General features: G+C 37.2%; 1 protein-coding gene across 2 annotated transcripts; it reads left to right on the top strand.

The window, feature by feature from the left end:
* The first annotated feature begins 2,726 nt into the window (after window positions 1–2,726).
* zgc:91944 (uncharacterized protein LOC436941 homolog) lies at window positions 2,727–12,671 on the top strand. Of its 2 annotated transcripts, XM_058754553.1 has the most exons (11): window positions 2,727–2,963; window positions 3,458–3,569; window positions 4,765–5,173; window positions 6,027–6,112; window positions 7,257–7,367; window positions 8,204–8,329; window positions 9,161–9,311; window positions 9,855–9,937; window positions 10,092–10,187; window positions 11,106–11,227; window positions 11,356–12,671. In XM_058754553.1, exons 2-11 carry the CDS (start codon window positions 3,491–3,493, stop codon window positions 11,497–11,499), a joined length of 1,407 nt encoding a protein of 468 aa, XP_058610536.1. In that variant the 5' UTR covers window positions 2,727–2,963; window positions 3,458–3,490; the 3' UTR covers window positions 11,500–12,671. The 2 variants fall into 2 exon arrangements, with proteins under 2 accessions (XP_058610536.1, XP_058610537.1); XM_058754554.1 differs by lacking the exon at window positions 8,204–8,329.
* Window positions 12,672–13,087: the final 416 nt, after the last annotated feature.

The following is a 13,087-nucleotide window of genomic DNA, read 5'->3' as shown; positions in this document are numbered from 1 at the left end:
ACAGAGGGGCAGCCGCAGCAGGATGTGCACCAGGCTGGTGATCACCACGAATACTGTTAAAAAATCTCCTGAGGACAGGACTTCTCATTCAGACAATGAAAATGAACAGCACTGACAACTAAAGGTGACCTGACCCTCCAGAAAAGTATGTCATTTTTTGAGGATCAAGAACTCTGTTGTGGATTATTGTGAATGAAAGTTCTGTTTAAACTTGTTTAATCATTGGTCAGAAATGATCAAACTTGGGCACTTATTCATTATAACTTGATTATTACTACTGTATATGTACAGTGGTGTGAAAAAGTGTTGGACCCCTTCCTGATTTTTTTTTTTTTTTGCATGTTTGTCACACTTTAATGTTTCAGATCATCAAACAAATTTAAATATTAATCAAAGATAACACAAGTAAACACAACATGCAGTTTTTAAATGAAGTTTTTATTATGAAGGGAAAACAAAATCCAAACCCACATGGCCCTGTGTGAAAAAAAAAACCTAATAACTGGTTGTGCCACCCTTTGCAGCAACAACTACAATCAAGCGTTTGCGATAACTGGCATTGAGTCTTTCACATCGCTGTGGAGGTATTTTGGCCCACTCTTCTTTGCAGAATTGTTTTAATTCAGCCACATTGGAGGGTTTTCGAGCATGAATGGACTGTTTAAGGTCATGCCACAGCATCTCAATCGGATTTAAGTCCAGACTTTGATTTGGCCACTCCAAAACCTTAATCTTGTTTTTCTTGAGACATTCAGAGGTGGACTTGCTGCTGTGTTTAGAATCATTGTTCTGCTGCATAACCCAAGTGCACTTGAGCTTGAGGTCACAAACTGATGGTCGGACATTCTCCTTCAGGATTTTCTGATAGAGTGCAGAATTCATGGTTCCATCAATTATGGCAATTCATCCAGGTTCTGAAGCAGCTTCAGACCATCACACTACCACCACCATGTTTGACTGTTGGTATGATGTTCTTTTTATGAAATGCTGTGTTGGTTTTACGCCAGATGTAACGGGACACACACCTTCCAAAAAGTTCAACTTTTGTTGCATCAGTCCACAGAATATTTGCCCAAAAGTCTTGGGGATAATCAAGATATTTTTTTGGCAAATCTGAGACGAGCCTTTGTGTTCTTTTGGTCAGCAATGGCTTTTGCCTTGGAACTCTCCCATGGATGCTGTTTTTGCCCAGTCTCTTTCTTATTGTTGAATCATGAACACTGACCTTAATTGAGGCAAGTGAAGCCTGCAGTTCTTTAGATGTTGTTCTGGGTTCTTTTATGACCTCCTGGATGAGTCGTCTTTGCGCTCTTGGAGTAATTTTGGTAGGCCGGCCACTCCTGGGAAGGTACACCACTGTTCCAAATTTTTCCATTTGTGGATAATGGCTCTGACCATGGTTTGCTGGAGTCCCAAAGCCTTAGAAATGGCTTTATAACCCTTTCCAGACTGATACATGTAAACTATTTTGTTTCTCATCTGTTTATGAATTTCTTAAGATCACGGAATGATGTGTTGCTCTTTAAACATGCTTCACTTTGTCAGACAGGTTCTATTTAAGTGATTTCTTGATTCAACAGGTCTGGCAGTAATCAGGCCTGGGTTTGGCTAGTGAAAATTAACTCAGCTTTCTAAAATAATGTGGTTAATCACAGTTCTTTCATGATTTAATAGGAGGGGGCAAGCACTTTTTCACACAGGGCCATGTGGGTTTGGATTTTGTTTTCCCTTCATAATAAAAAACTTAATTAAAAAAAAAACTGCATGTTGTGTTTACTTGTGTTATCTTTGATTAATATTTAAATTTGTTTGATGATCTGAAACATTAATGTCTGACAAACATGCAAAAAATTTAAAAATCAGGAAGGGGGCCAACACTTTTTCACATCACTATATGTATTGTAATTTTTATTAGACTGGATGAAATGTTTTAGAATAAAACAACAAATAATACCAACATAACATAATTTGTTACAACATTTATTTGTTGCTCAGGCACTTATTATAACTTGATTACTACTATAATATAACTATAGAAAGCTATTGCTTTGTACTTGTGTGTGTGTGTGTGTGTGTGTGTGCTGTATTTTTTGTATAAGACAGGATGAACTGTTTTAGAGTGAAACAAAACTGATAGAAAAAAATGACATTAGTTAATGAAAGAGGAAAATTTATGTCAAATTTCCATCTTAATATATTTTTTAATTTAGAAAAAAGCCTTAATGTGAGTGTATTATTTTATCCAATACAATTAAAGACTGTACATTATATAGTACAATATATATTAAAGAAGATTGCATTGTTTAGTCTGTCATGATTAATGTTTTTGTTTTTCAGACCTCTTGTAGAAACCTCAGATTAGTTGTAGGACTATGACTGCACATTGCAATAATGAAATGATATAGTATTAATAATATAACAACGATTTATTTGTGGTCATTAGTTTAAACCTCATATTCTCAGTGCAATCAACTCATTACCGATGCACCGTAAACATTCCTATTGCTGTATGAAAAAAAAAGGAAAACATAAATCCGTACAGAATAGCAGTCCTGCGAAATCAGACAAATGTAAACAAACTTGACAAAAAGTAAATACACATTTCATAATTGACAGCTACTCCCAAATATTTCCTCATAAGGACTTACAAAATCTTTTTACATGTCATTAAAGATAAACATGTCATAAAAAGTAAACGAATGAAAGTGTCTTCTGGCATCCACTTCCTGCATCCACATGGGACTGTCGCTGCGGGTGAGAGGTCAATTGTTGACTTCCATATATCCAGTAATATTATGCTGCGGCATCCCAGGACAATGTGACCCTCCTCGGATCACCTTCATTAGCTAGTTGAAGCGCCTCGGAGTGCAAGTGAGCGCACGGGAGGGCCGGGATATAACCCAGGGTGTGCACCGACCGCACCATCTCCAACTCCGGCTGCAGTTTGACGGTAGCGCGGGGAGGTAAGGCGGATAACTGCGTGTAGGGCATATAGCTTTTCATGCTAGCGGCAATACAGTTACTCTAGCGCTCTGTGCATCAAAGCTGTGCTACTATGAAGGCATCTCACACCCGCAGTTATAACAAGTGACATAGCGAGAGGCGAATCTGTTTCAAAAACTACAGCAGTGACTTTTTTTATTGTACTGCGTGACTTTCCGCGTTGTCTGGCAAAAGTAAAAGCCGTCCCCAAGTCACTGGGATCAGCTGCAAGTGTGAAAACAAAGGCGAAGATAAAGCATTCTTGCATGCAGTTGCACAGCAGCGCGTGCCCGCTGGGGCTAGCCAGTTAGCGCGAGCCTGACACAAAATAAAGTCATGATTACAGACGTGCGTTAGCTGTTATTTGAGGTGGTTATTAAAGCAGACCGTAGCCGAATTGTTTGTGTCGTTACTCTAGCATGACTAACTGACAGATGCTGACTGGCTGTTAGTAGTTATTGTGATGTTTTGACAGCCCCCCTTGTCCCCTGCGGGTGACTCCTCGACCATGCGACAGTGGTGCCTTCCTGCTGTGGCTCCACGCGCCGAACCGCTCCCAACGGGCCGATTATCACCTCAAATCTCAGGTAGGACAACAAATATGATGTGCAAACATTTTATATGAAGTTACTGTATACTACTAGATTTGCATTTCCTGAAGGAATGGCAGTGTTTGCAAAGTAGCATAATTGATTTGTAAAACTAAAAGGTTAGAAAATAGAAATGATATGAGATTGACAGCAATATAAGAGAACAAATGTTTGTGTTCAGCGTCCCTTTTGCAGTTCAATAATAATACTATGAAAAGCTGTCATTATTTGCTCTCCCTCATGTTGTTCCAAACCTGTATGACTTTATTTGTTCTGTGGAACATAATAGGTGACTTTTTGAAGAACATCCTGCTCACTCTTTTCCATATAAAAGAGTGAGCCTCAGAGGGACTGAGGCTGTCAGGCTTCAAAATGAGGAAAAAAGTACCATAAAAGTATTATCAAAGGGGTCCAATATGGCTTTTGTGATATATTCCAAGTCTTATGGAACAGCTTTGTGTAATTCAGTTCATTTCACATTTATTTGTATATTTCTTCAAAGCGTGAGGAAAGGACAGAAGGTTTTTTTTTTTTACTACATATTTCTCTCTCTTTTTTTGCCCCACCTCCATTCATAGTATTCTGTTTTTTTTTTTTTTGTTTTGGAACAGTCTGACCAGCCAGCAATACTTGTTTAACCAATGAGTTGAGGGGTGGGACTATCTATTTTGCTTACCAATGGGAGATTTTTACTGTTCAATAGATTGCAACAGTGCCCACCAGCTTTGGTTCCGAAATTTTTCTAATGGGGCTTAAAAAAAAGTTTAAGATGTTTAACTGGTTATGAGGTGAATCACAACATTGTAAACTTTGAAGCAAAATGGCACTGGAATGTTTACTTGAGTTCAATTAACTTAAATGTTCTTGTTGTTCTCTGCCTGGTGGAGATTTTGCAGAATCATGGGTAATCTAGGTTTTAGATATTCTGCTAAACACAACTTTAAAAAATAAGTTTAAATCAATTAATAACCTTTAGCTTATAGCATGTCTGTCTTTAATGGCTTAGAAATTTATAGTTAAAAATCAATTCTCCTATGGAAAAAAATCATTCTACAATCTGCTATTTTTACTGTTCTTTGTGGTGACACTAGTGATGCAGAAATGACACGCTTCTCATATAAAGAAGTGAAGGTTAATATAATTATCAACACAACATAATTGGCTTTATTTTTTGCCCTGTCTTGTCCCGCAGATGTCAGGATGGAGTGTTGTGATGTGGAGCCGCGCTATACCATTGAACAGATTGACCTGCTCCAGCGTTTAAGGCTATCAGGGATGACGAAACCTCAGATCATTCAAGCCCTTGAGTCTTTAGAGAGGCTCGATCCAGACCATCGTACTCCATGCTGCAACAATCACTCGGCCCCACCCAGTGCCCCTACCTCCGCAGCCCCTGCTGCTCCCTCGTCTTCCTCGTCTTCCTCCTCTCTTACCTCAGCCACCACACAAACCCCTGTTATGGATGCTGCATTATCGCCTAGCAACAGCTATGATGCCTCGCCCCCGCCCATGTACCCACCCAGCGGAGTTCAGAGGTCGTTTAGTTACGACTTGGCAGAAGAGGACTGGGATCTGGAGGAGAAGGTGGAGGAATACATGAGGTATCTTTTATGAGCTGCTTCTGTGGGATTCTCTTCTCAGGTCTACTGAGAGATAGAGATTAATATAACAGCTGATAATGACAGTGAATGTCCCTGAGCAACAGTGTAATTTTCAGAGAACAAGAGCCCTTTCTGAATCAGGTCAGGTGGACATTTGGTTCAAATGGATACTTTTTGTAGCTTTTTCAGTTACTGCTTTGGCTCTGGAGAATGGCACATTAAACAGTATGTTCCTCATTTAAGGCAAGACACACAGGTGAATAGGGGAATAATTAACTAAAAGATACCACCAATAGTTCTACAGTTGATTGATTAAGTTAAGAATTGCAAACATTTTTGTAATTCAAATTTTCTGAAATGTTATGCTTGAATACACAAAAGAAGCATTATCTTATAAATATGCACTCATTTCCTGAACAGAAACCTGAACATTGTAAAAATGTTTTTATTTATTGAAATATTAAATTCAAAGGTTTTTACAATCAACAGCCAGAAAGAGAAAAAAACACCGTATTTTTAGGAATAAAAGCTAGATGTGAAAATCTGTAATTGTAATTCATGAATAGTTGAAAGGTTGGTCTCTTTTTAAAGAATACAAACAGCAGATGATTGAAATGACAGCATTTCAATAAATAAAAATGTAAAAAGTTTACTGTAAAGCTATATGTCTAACTAATTAATTTAATGTTCCGAATTTGAAGTTGATTGGTTCCTGTGAGATTTTGTTTAGGTGATTATATCAAAACTCCATTGAATTTTTTTTAATGCATTTTTCTGTCACAAATGAATACATTTCTATCACGGTATTACTTCTACCACAAAATAAAAATGCTTGTCTTTGTTTGGACTGTAGGAGGGACAGCAACCTTGTAAAAGAAGAGATAAAGGCTTTTCTCAATAACAGAAGGATCTCGCAGGCAATTGTGGGACAAGTCACAGGTACTCTGAATGCTGTCTGTCTTGCAGTAGAAAAAATGTAGCCAAATCATGCAAACCATCAGAAAATGGGGTACTCAAAGTATTGTTTTTACATCTTAATCCATTAAACATATTTATTTACTGTACATTCACAAAGTAGTAATTATTTCCTGTGCTGAACAGGAGAAATATATTATTCATATTTTTATTTTCCTACATGTCAAGGGTGCTCCAAACTTTTGCCCATCAAGACTGTCAGAGAAAATCTAGGCCAACCACAACTTTGATAACCCAAACGTTGACATGAAGGAACAAACCGCAAGCATGTGCGACAAGTGCATAGAGAAATTCAGACAGATATCGAACATGTCTGCACAACAAAATCACTTTAGTTTGCGTTTCCTTGAATTTACTTGATTTATTACACAGATTATTCTTTATACCGTGAAATATCAGCACTGGATCTCATTAAATACACAGAGTGCAGATTGGGTACAGATGTGCTTGTAGGATCAAAATCGGTTTACTTCAAGGACATTCGCAGTTTTCTAAACATAATTGTGTGTGCCAAAAAAGCAAGACGTTTGTTTGAAATTTAAGTTTTTTGTGAGTCAATATTACGTTGATCACATGCTGAACTATTATTTAACAAATTTATTTAAACAATATTTTAGAAATGGTTGGACCTTGTATATACTCGTAAAATCACACCAATTAAATGAAGCAATCTTATTTTAGTATTACTTATACTATTAGTATTTTGAATTTGCTTTTATTTTTCTATTTCCATTTTTCATTGTTGTTTTACGTGCTTTTGGTATTTATATTACTATTTAGTTTTTTTTTTCAGTTTTACTTCAGTTTTATTTCTCATTTATTTTCTAGTTAGTAGTAGTTTAGTGCTAAAACTTAAAATTATTTCAATTAGTTGCAAAGGCAACATTTCTAAAAATAAATTCTCCAGTTTTTCATCTAATGTTTCCATTTTATTTTATTTCAAAAATGTATTTAAATTAACAAAAATGTTTTTAATAGTTTTAGTTACCAATAATAACCCTGGCATGGCATTTCCAGAATATTTGGTTTTATTTTGGTGCGTTCTACTTTTCCTGCCATTTTTTTCACTGGTTATTTTTCTTTTCTATGACTGTATGATATTCTGCAGGTATCAGTCAGAGCTACATCTCTCAGTGGCTTCTGCAGCAGGGGCTGGAGATGAGCGACTCCAAACGCAGGGCATTCTATCGCTGGTACCTGCTGGAGCGCAACAGCCCAGGTGAGTTGTGGTTCCTCTGCAGGGAGATGATTTGCCGAAAATAAGGCAGTGGCCTGAATTTTGGGTTTGGGGCTGGCTTAAGCAGGAATAGAGCTTTAAGTTTAGTTTTGATATATATATATATTTTTTTTTGGTCTTCATTTGTTATTCTGCCTTATCTTCCCTGTATAGTTTGCATGGTCCTTGAGGGCTTTACGTTAAAGAAATCAGGACTGTGTATTGGTAGGACATGCTATGTTGCCGCACTGAATTGAAATTCAATCAACTGGTGTCATTTCCCATCAGTTATGCGCTTAGGTTAATGCTGTTCTTGGCACATCCAAGAAGTGTAGGTTGTGTAAGTCGGAAATGAGCCTTAAACCTTTTTAGGCTGTAACAACGCCAACACCCGCATCATCTCGCATTTATAATATAAAGAACGTGTTGATGCGTAAAGGAGCTAATTAAGTAATGTGAAGCCCTCAAGGACTACTTCTGCTCTCCATCTCCCAGGTTAAACCTTCTTTTGTAGCTCTCAGTCCTGATCCTGGGTTTGTCAAATGCTGGTTTTCATGTCCTCTCTGCACTGAGGTGCAATTAACACCTGACCCTACTAACAGAGCCCTGAGCATGACGCTTTTACATTCTCTACAGTGCTAGAGAATTGAGCATGGCTCCAAGAACCTAATCACTTTGAATGTCTATTAACACTGTTATCTGCAATGAAGTTTTCTCAAAGGATTTTCATTTAGAACTATGTTAATATTTGTTAACGGACGTCACCATTAACAGCAAGTTTTCGGCCCTCGAAGGGACTTTAGTTAACACAGTTTTCTGATTGCCCAAATGGGTTAAAGGAATCAGATGGAGTGAAAACCAGCATGCTCAGGTCCCCAGGAGCAGGACTGACACTCCCTCGAATAGGCAGAGAGAACTGCTGATGCACCTCCTCCCCTGGTACTCTGCTCACCAATCCCAATCAGGTAACGTCCATGCAGAAGGAAACACAGCTTCAATTCAGTACATCTGGTTTGGGAAATTTATATTTGTTATCTTTGAGTCTTAAGCCACCTTTTCACAATCTCCAAAAATAATAGACCAGAAGTCGTTCATTTCCAGTGGAGAGTAGTACGGCAGGTGCCTGGAGCTCTGATCGTATTGATGAGTTGAAATATTTTACATTTTGCAGCTAGACAATATGTTATTCTAATAAAAATTGTAACAATATTCTTGCACTAGTACATTACTCTTTAAATACTATTTTTGTAAAACGGGCAGTTGTAAAAAATTATGTCTGAAATACTAATTACAAAATTCATTAAGTTGATTAGCTCTAGAAAACCCATTAGGCTTTTCTTTCGAGCGTATTGCGATCTTTTTTTTGTTACGACTGCCACTAGGGGCGAAATGCAACAAACGTCCAGAACTAGTGGAAAGGTGGTTTTAGAATCTTTTAGAATGGCTCTTTAGATTTCATAGAAAATTACACTCTCATGGTGTTCTAAACCTGTATGACTTTCTTTCTTGCATGGAACACAAATGCAATGAAAGTGGATGGGGACCAGGGACCATTTTATGGAAAAGAGCAGCAGACAATCTGCTTTAATTATCTCCTTTTGTGTTCCATGGAAGACCGTAATGCTGTTTTGAAACAACTTCAGAGTGATTAAACAACAAAAATGTTATTTTTTTGGTGAACCATCCCTTTAATTTGTGTTTAACTACGTGTGCGGTGAATTCATATTTGCTTGTTATTTTGGTTTGTGTGCGTTTTAAGTTCTATATTCCATATTTTTGGGTAATGTTCACAACAGGTGCCACATTGTCCATGCGTTCACTGGTTAAAGAGGAGCCTGACTGGAGGTTGGCTGGAAGCCCCGCTGACAGGGCAGCAGTTGGTCCTTTTAGACTTCGCAGAGGTAGTCGCTTCACCTGGAGAAAGGAGTGCCAGTCAATCATGGAGAGGTAAATCACAGAGCATTACTGTCTTTGGCACTATTCAGACAGTAATTGTTTCTCAGGGTGACATCTGTAAAAGAACGTTTGCATGACTCGAGATAAAACTCTCTAAAACGCAGACATGCTGACATTGCTATACAAGTCTCGTTCTTTTTTTCCCCAAGTAATCTGTTTCTATACATATAGGAAACTATTTATGAGAGTGATAAGCACATAATACAATGGAATTCACTCCAGTATGTGCATTTATAAAACATCATTTTTTTTTATTTATACAATATCCATCCAGTGTTTGATTCACCATAGGAATTATGAATTTTATTGGCACAAACCCTGTATTTTTGTAGTGAGGTATGGTGACAGTGTACCCATAAAATTGGAATATTTTCTTCATTCGCATTTTTACACTTAATGTCATTATGTCATCAACATTAAGTAGCCTGTTTTATTAGTCTGCAGTGTTACACAGTGTTCTAAGGCCTTTCCTGTTGGTTGAACAATGATCATGATATCCTGAGTCTTGTTCTGATTCACTCTGTTTGTTCTCAGTTTCTTTATAGAGAATCAGTATCCTGATGAGGCCAAAAGAGAGGAAATTGCCAATGCTTGTAATGCTGTCATTCAAAAACCTGGTAAGTGATTGCAATCAGTATCTGAACTGCCTCAGACCCAGACTAGTTGTAGCATTGCCATCTTTGTTGCAAATGTTCCCCTGCCTCACTGAATGTATAAATGCCTTCACGGATTGATTGAAATGATTAATTTCTCATATAAATGTTGTTTCAGGATGCAAACTTTCAGAATTTGAACGAGTCACTGCGCTAAAAGTGTACAACTGGTTTGCCAATCGGAGGAAGGAGATGAAGAGACGTGCCAACATAGGTGAGATGGCAAGAATGATGGTTTGACAGGTTGTCACTGATTGTAAGTGACACAAGCATTAAATGATTAAATAGGAAGCCTGACGTTTACATTTTTTTCTCCAGTACTCCATGTGGAATATTCCTCACATTAAGCCACCAAAACAGTTTTATTTTAAGAACAAAATCAAGAACTGTCTGTCTGTGGGCCCCCATCCAGTAATGATCCCTGGCTACTAAAAATAATTATTTATACACTATTGTTCAAAGGTTTGGTCTCTGTAAGGTTTTTGTAATGTTTTTGAGTCTCTTATGCCCACCAAGTCTGCATTTATTTGCTCAAAAATACAGTAAGAACAGAAATACTGTGGAATATTATTAAAATTTAAAATAACTGGTTTCAATTTGAATACATTTTAAAATGTTAAATATTCCTGTGATGAATTTTCAGTTGCCATTACTCCATTCTTCAGTGTCACATGATCCTTCATAAATCAATCTAATATGCTGATTTACTGCTCAAGAAACATTCTTATTATTTTCAATGTTGAAAACAGCTGCTTAATGTTTTTGTGTAAACTATGATACATTATTTTAGGGTTCTTTGATGAATAGAAAGTTCAAAAGAGCAGCATGTATTTGTAATAGAAATGTTATAAATCTATTATAAATGTCTTTACTGTTACTTTTGATCAATTTAATGCATTATTGCTGAATAAAAATCTTACTGACCCCAAACTTTTGAACAGTGTATATTAGGGTATAATCATGTGACTTGTCTAAAGGTAATTAGATGATGTTATTTTGGGGGAGCATTAATCATTTTGACTTTTTTATTTTTCTTTGGCCCTTTGGTATTAGCCTTTGCAGTCTGATAAATATGAACTTTTGAACTGTCATTGTTATCATCGTTAATACACTTTCTGTCTCTTTTGCTCAGAGGCTGCCATACTGGAAAGTCATGGGATAGAGGTGCCCAGCCCCAGCTGCCACTCCAACAGTGAAGAGGTCGAGACTCAGGAGTTTGGAGATCAAGTCATGAGTCAGCGGTTCTCTGAGCAGGTTAGAGGTTGTTGTTGTTGTTGTTGTTGTTGTTGTTGTTGTTGTTGTTGTTGTTGTTGTTGTTGTTAATGCACTACTTGGACTTCTTTTGTGGTCAGGATTGTTTACTTGATGATGTTTGTATCCAGGAGGAGCTCTCTCAAAGAAAAGACATTGAGCCAGAAGGTGCCATGCTACCTCCCGTGGAAGTGGTGTCTCCTCCAAGCCCGACCTCTCAACTCATGGAGCGGAAATTAAATCAATCAAAAAGGGAGGCTACTGATGACGATTAACCAATGAGCCGAGTCATATTTTTGTTCCAAAGTGGCTTGACGTGGTTGTTCTCAGCCAAGCCTGACACTCTAAATTCTCTGGTGCCTCTAGTGGTAGGGAGGCCACTCTTATGTATCTACAGTAATCACGCTTGTAGTAACGGCAATATTTACTCTATACAGTATATCGTGCATTCCAAGACAGTCTTAACGCTTCCCGCAAGAGGGAAAGATGCGTAAGGTGCAAACTAGTAACTTTCTCATTCTGCTAAAGCTGTTTGCTTTCATTTCTCAGTGTTCTCATATACAACAGTTTCACCTGTTATTATCTCAAGCGAGCAGTCTAGAAAAACCTGCAGGACAGGTGTTTAATTTGACAGAATGGGTGCACTAAGCCCAGTTTGGAGTCTGTGAATTTTAAGAGCTTAACGGTCTCTTATTTGTCATATGCAATAGTTAAAGAACGAGATTGGATAGATACACCCCTAATAGATATGCCAACTCAGGTAGAACTAAACTTGGCAATTAAATGAGAAGTTTTCACCATCATAGAAATCAGTGTTTCTCATAATAATGGTTCATTGGGTAGAAATGTGCCCTGTCTCAAGCATACAGGATTATGTACATATTGGTTTTTCACTTTTTTTTCAGATGTGATCTGGAAGTAATATTCAGATTATCATGGCTCTGTTTTTGTATACACAACGATTGTAAGCTCTTTGTATCCAGCTACTTAAGCTATACTGACCCTGACTAGTGTGAGGGGTCTAAAATGCTTCAAAAGTTTCCCCCCTAAAGTATTATTTGCTATAAGCATCATTTACTTACCTCTTTAATAAGGTAATGCAGTATGTAAAACTACAAGTATAATATTAGCATTTAATGCAACAAGCTGCTTTTCAATGGATTGATATCCACGGTTTGTTTTTCTGTGTCTTAACAAAAGCCAAAGCTAGGCCAAGTTGTAAAAGAATGCTTTTTACATCAGTGTCAAATAGACTTGACGATTGCTTAAGGCACATCAACGTGTCTCGTGAGAAGCGCTTTGAGCGTGCAAAGCCTATAAGCTGCACAGTATGATTATTCTGGCCTATCAGCTCTGTACACCAACAGGATTCAATGCTGCACGCTGTCAAGGCCCCCTACTCTGTACTTTTTCCTAATGATATCAAACAATAAAATGAATAAACAAATGTAATGCGAGTTTGAATTAAATTTATGTTTGGGAAGGATTTAAAGAAAGTTTTTTTGCATGCTAATTTTACCCTTTAGGTAAAACAGGTAACATAACTGAGCCCAAGTTTGGGCTGGTAAGATATATATATATAGGGTTAGATTATATATATATATATATGTATATATATGATTTGAAAGAATTGTCTTATGCTCACCAAGACTGCATTGATTTAATTAAAAATACAGTAAAAACTGTAATATTGTGGAATTACAAATATTGGAATTTTTAAAAAGTATTTAAGTATTAAAAATGATGTTTTCAATATATATTTAAAAATGTAAAATTTCTTTGATGTCAACGGTGAATTTACAGAATTCTTGACGCTTAAAGGGGTCATCGGATGCCCATTTTCCACAAGTTGATATGATTCTT

This window comes from Onychostoma macrolepis, chromosome 19 (genome assembly GCF_012432095.1).
Source record: "Onychostoma macrolepis isolate SWU-2019 chromosome 19, ASM1243209v1, whole genome shotgun sequence".
Classification (NCBI taxonomy): Eukaryota; Metazoa; Chordata; class Actinopteri; order Cypriniformes; family Cyprinidae; genus Onychostoma; species Onychostoma macrolepis.
Note: the sequence above shows the minus strand (reverse complement) of the source record. Positions and strands in the feature narration are given on the sequence as shown.

Bases quoted from the DNA above. Each gene is read 5' to 3' on its own strand.
- zgc:91944 (XM_058754553.1), top strand. From the start codon at position 3,491: ATGCGACAGTGGTGCCTTCCTGCTGTGGCTCCACGCGCCGAACCGCTC. The intron at 3,570-4,764 runs GTAGGACAACAA...CTTGTCCCGCAG, and splicing joins ATTATCACCTCAAATCTCAG to ATGTCAGGATGGAGTGTTGT. The intron at 8,330-9,160 runs GTAACGTCCATG...TGTTCACAACAG, and splicing joins TGCTCACCAATCCCAATCAG to GTGCCACATTGTCCATGCGT.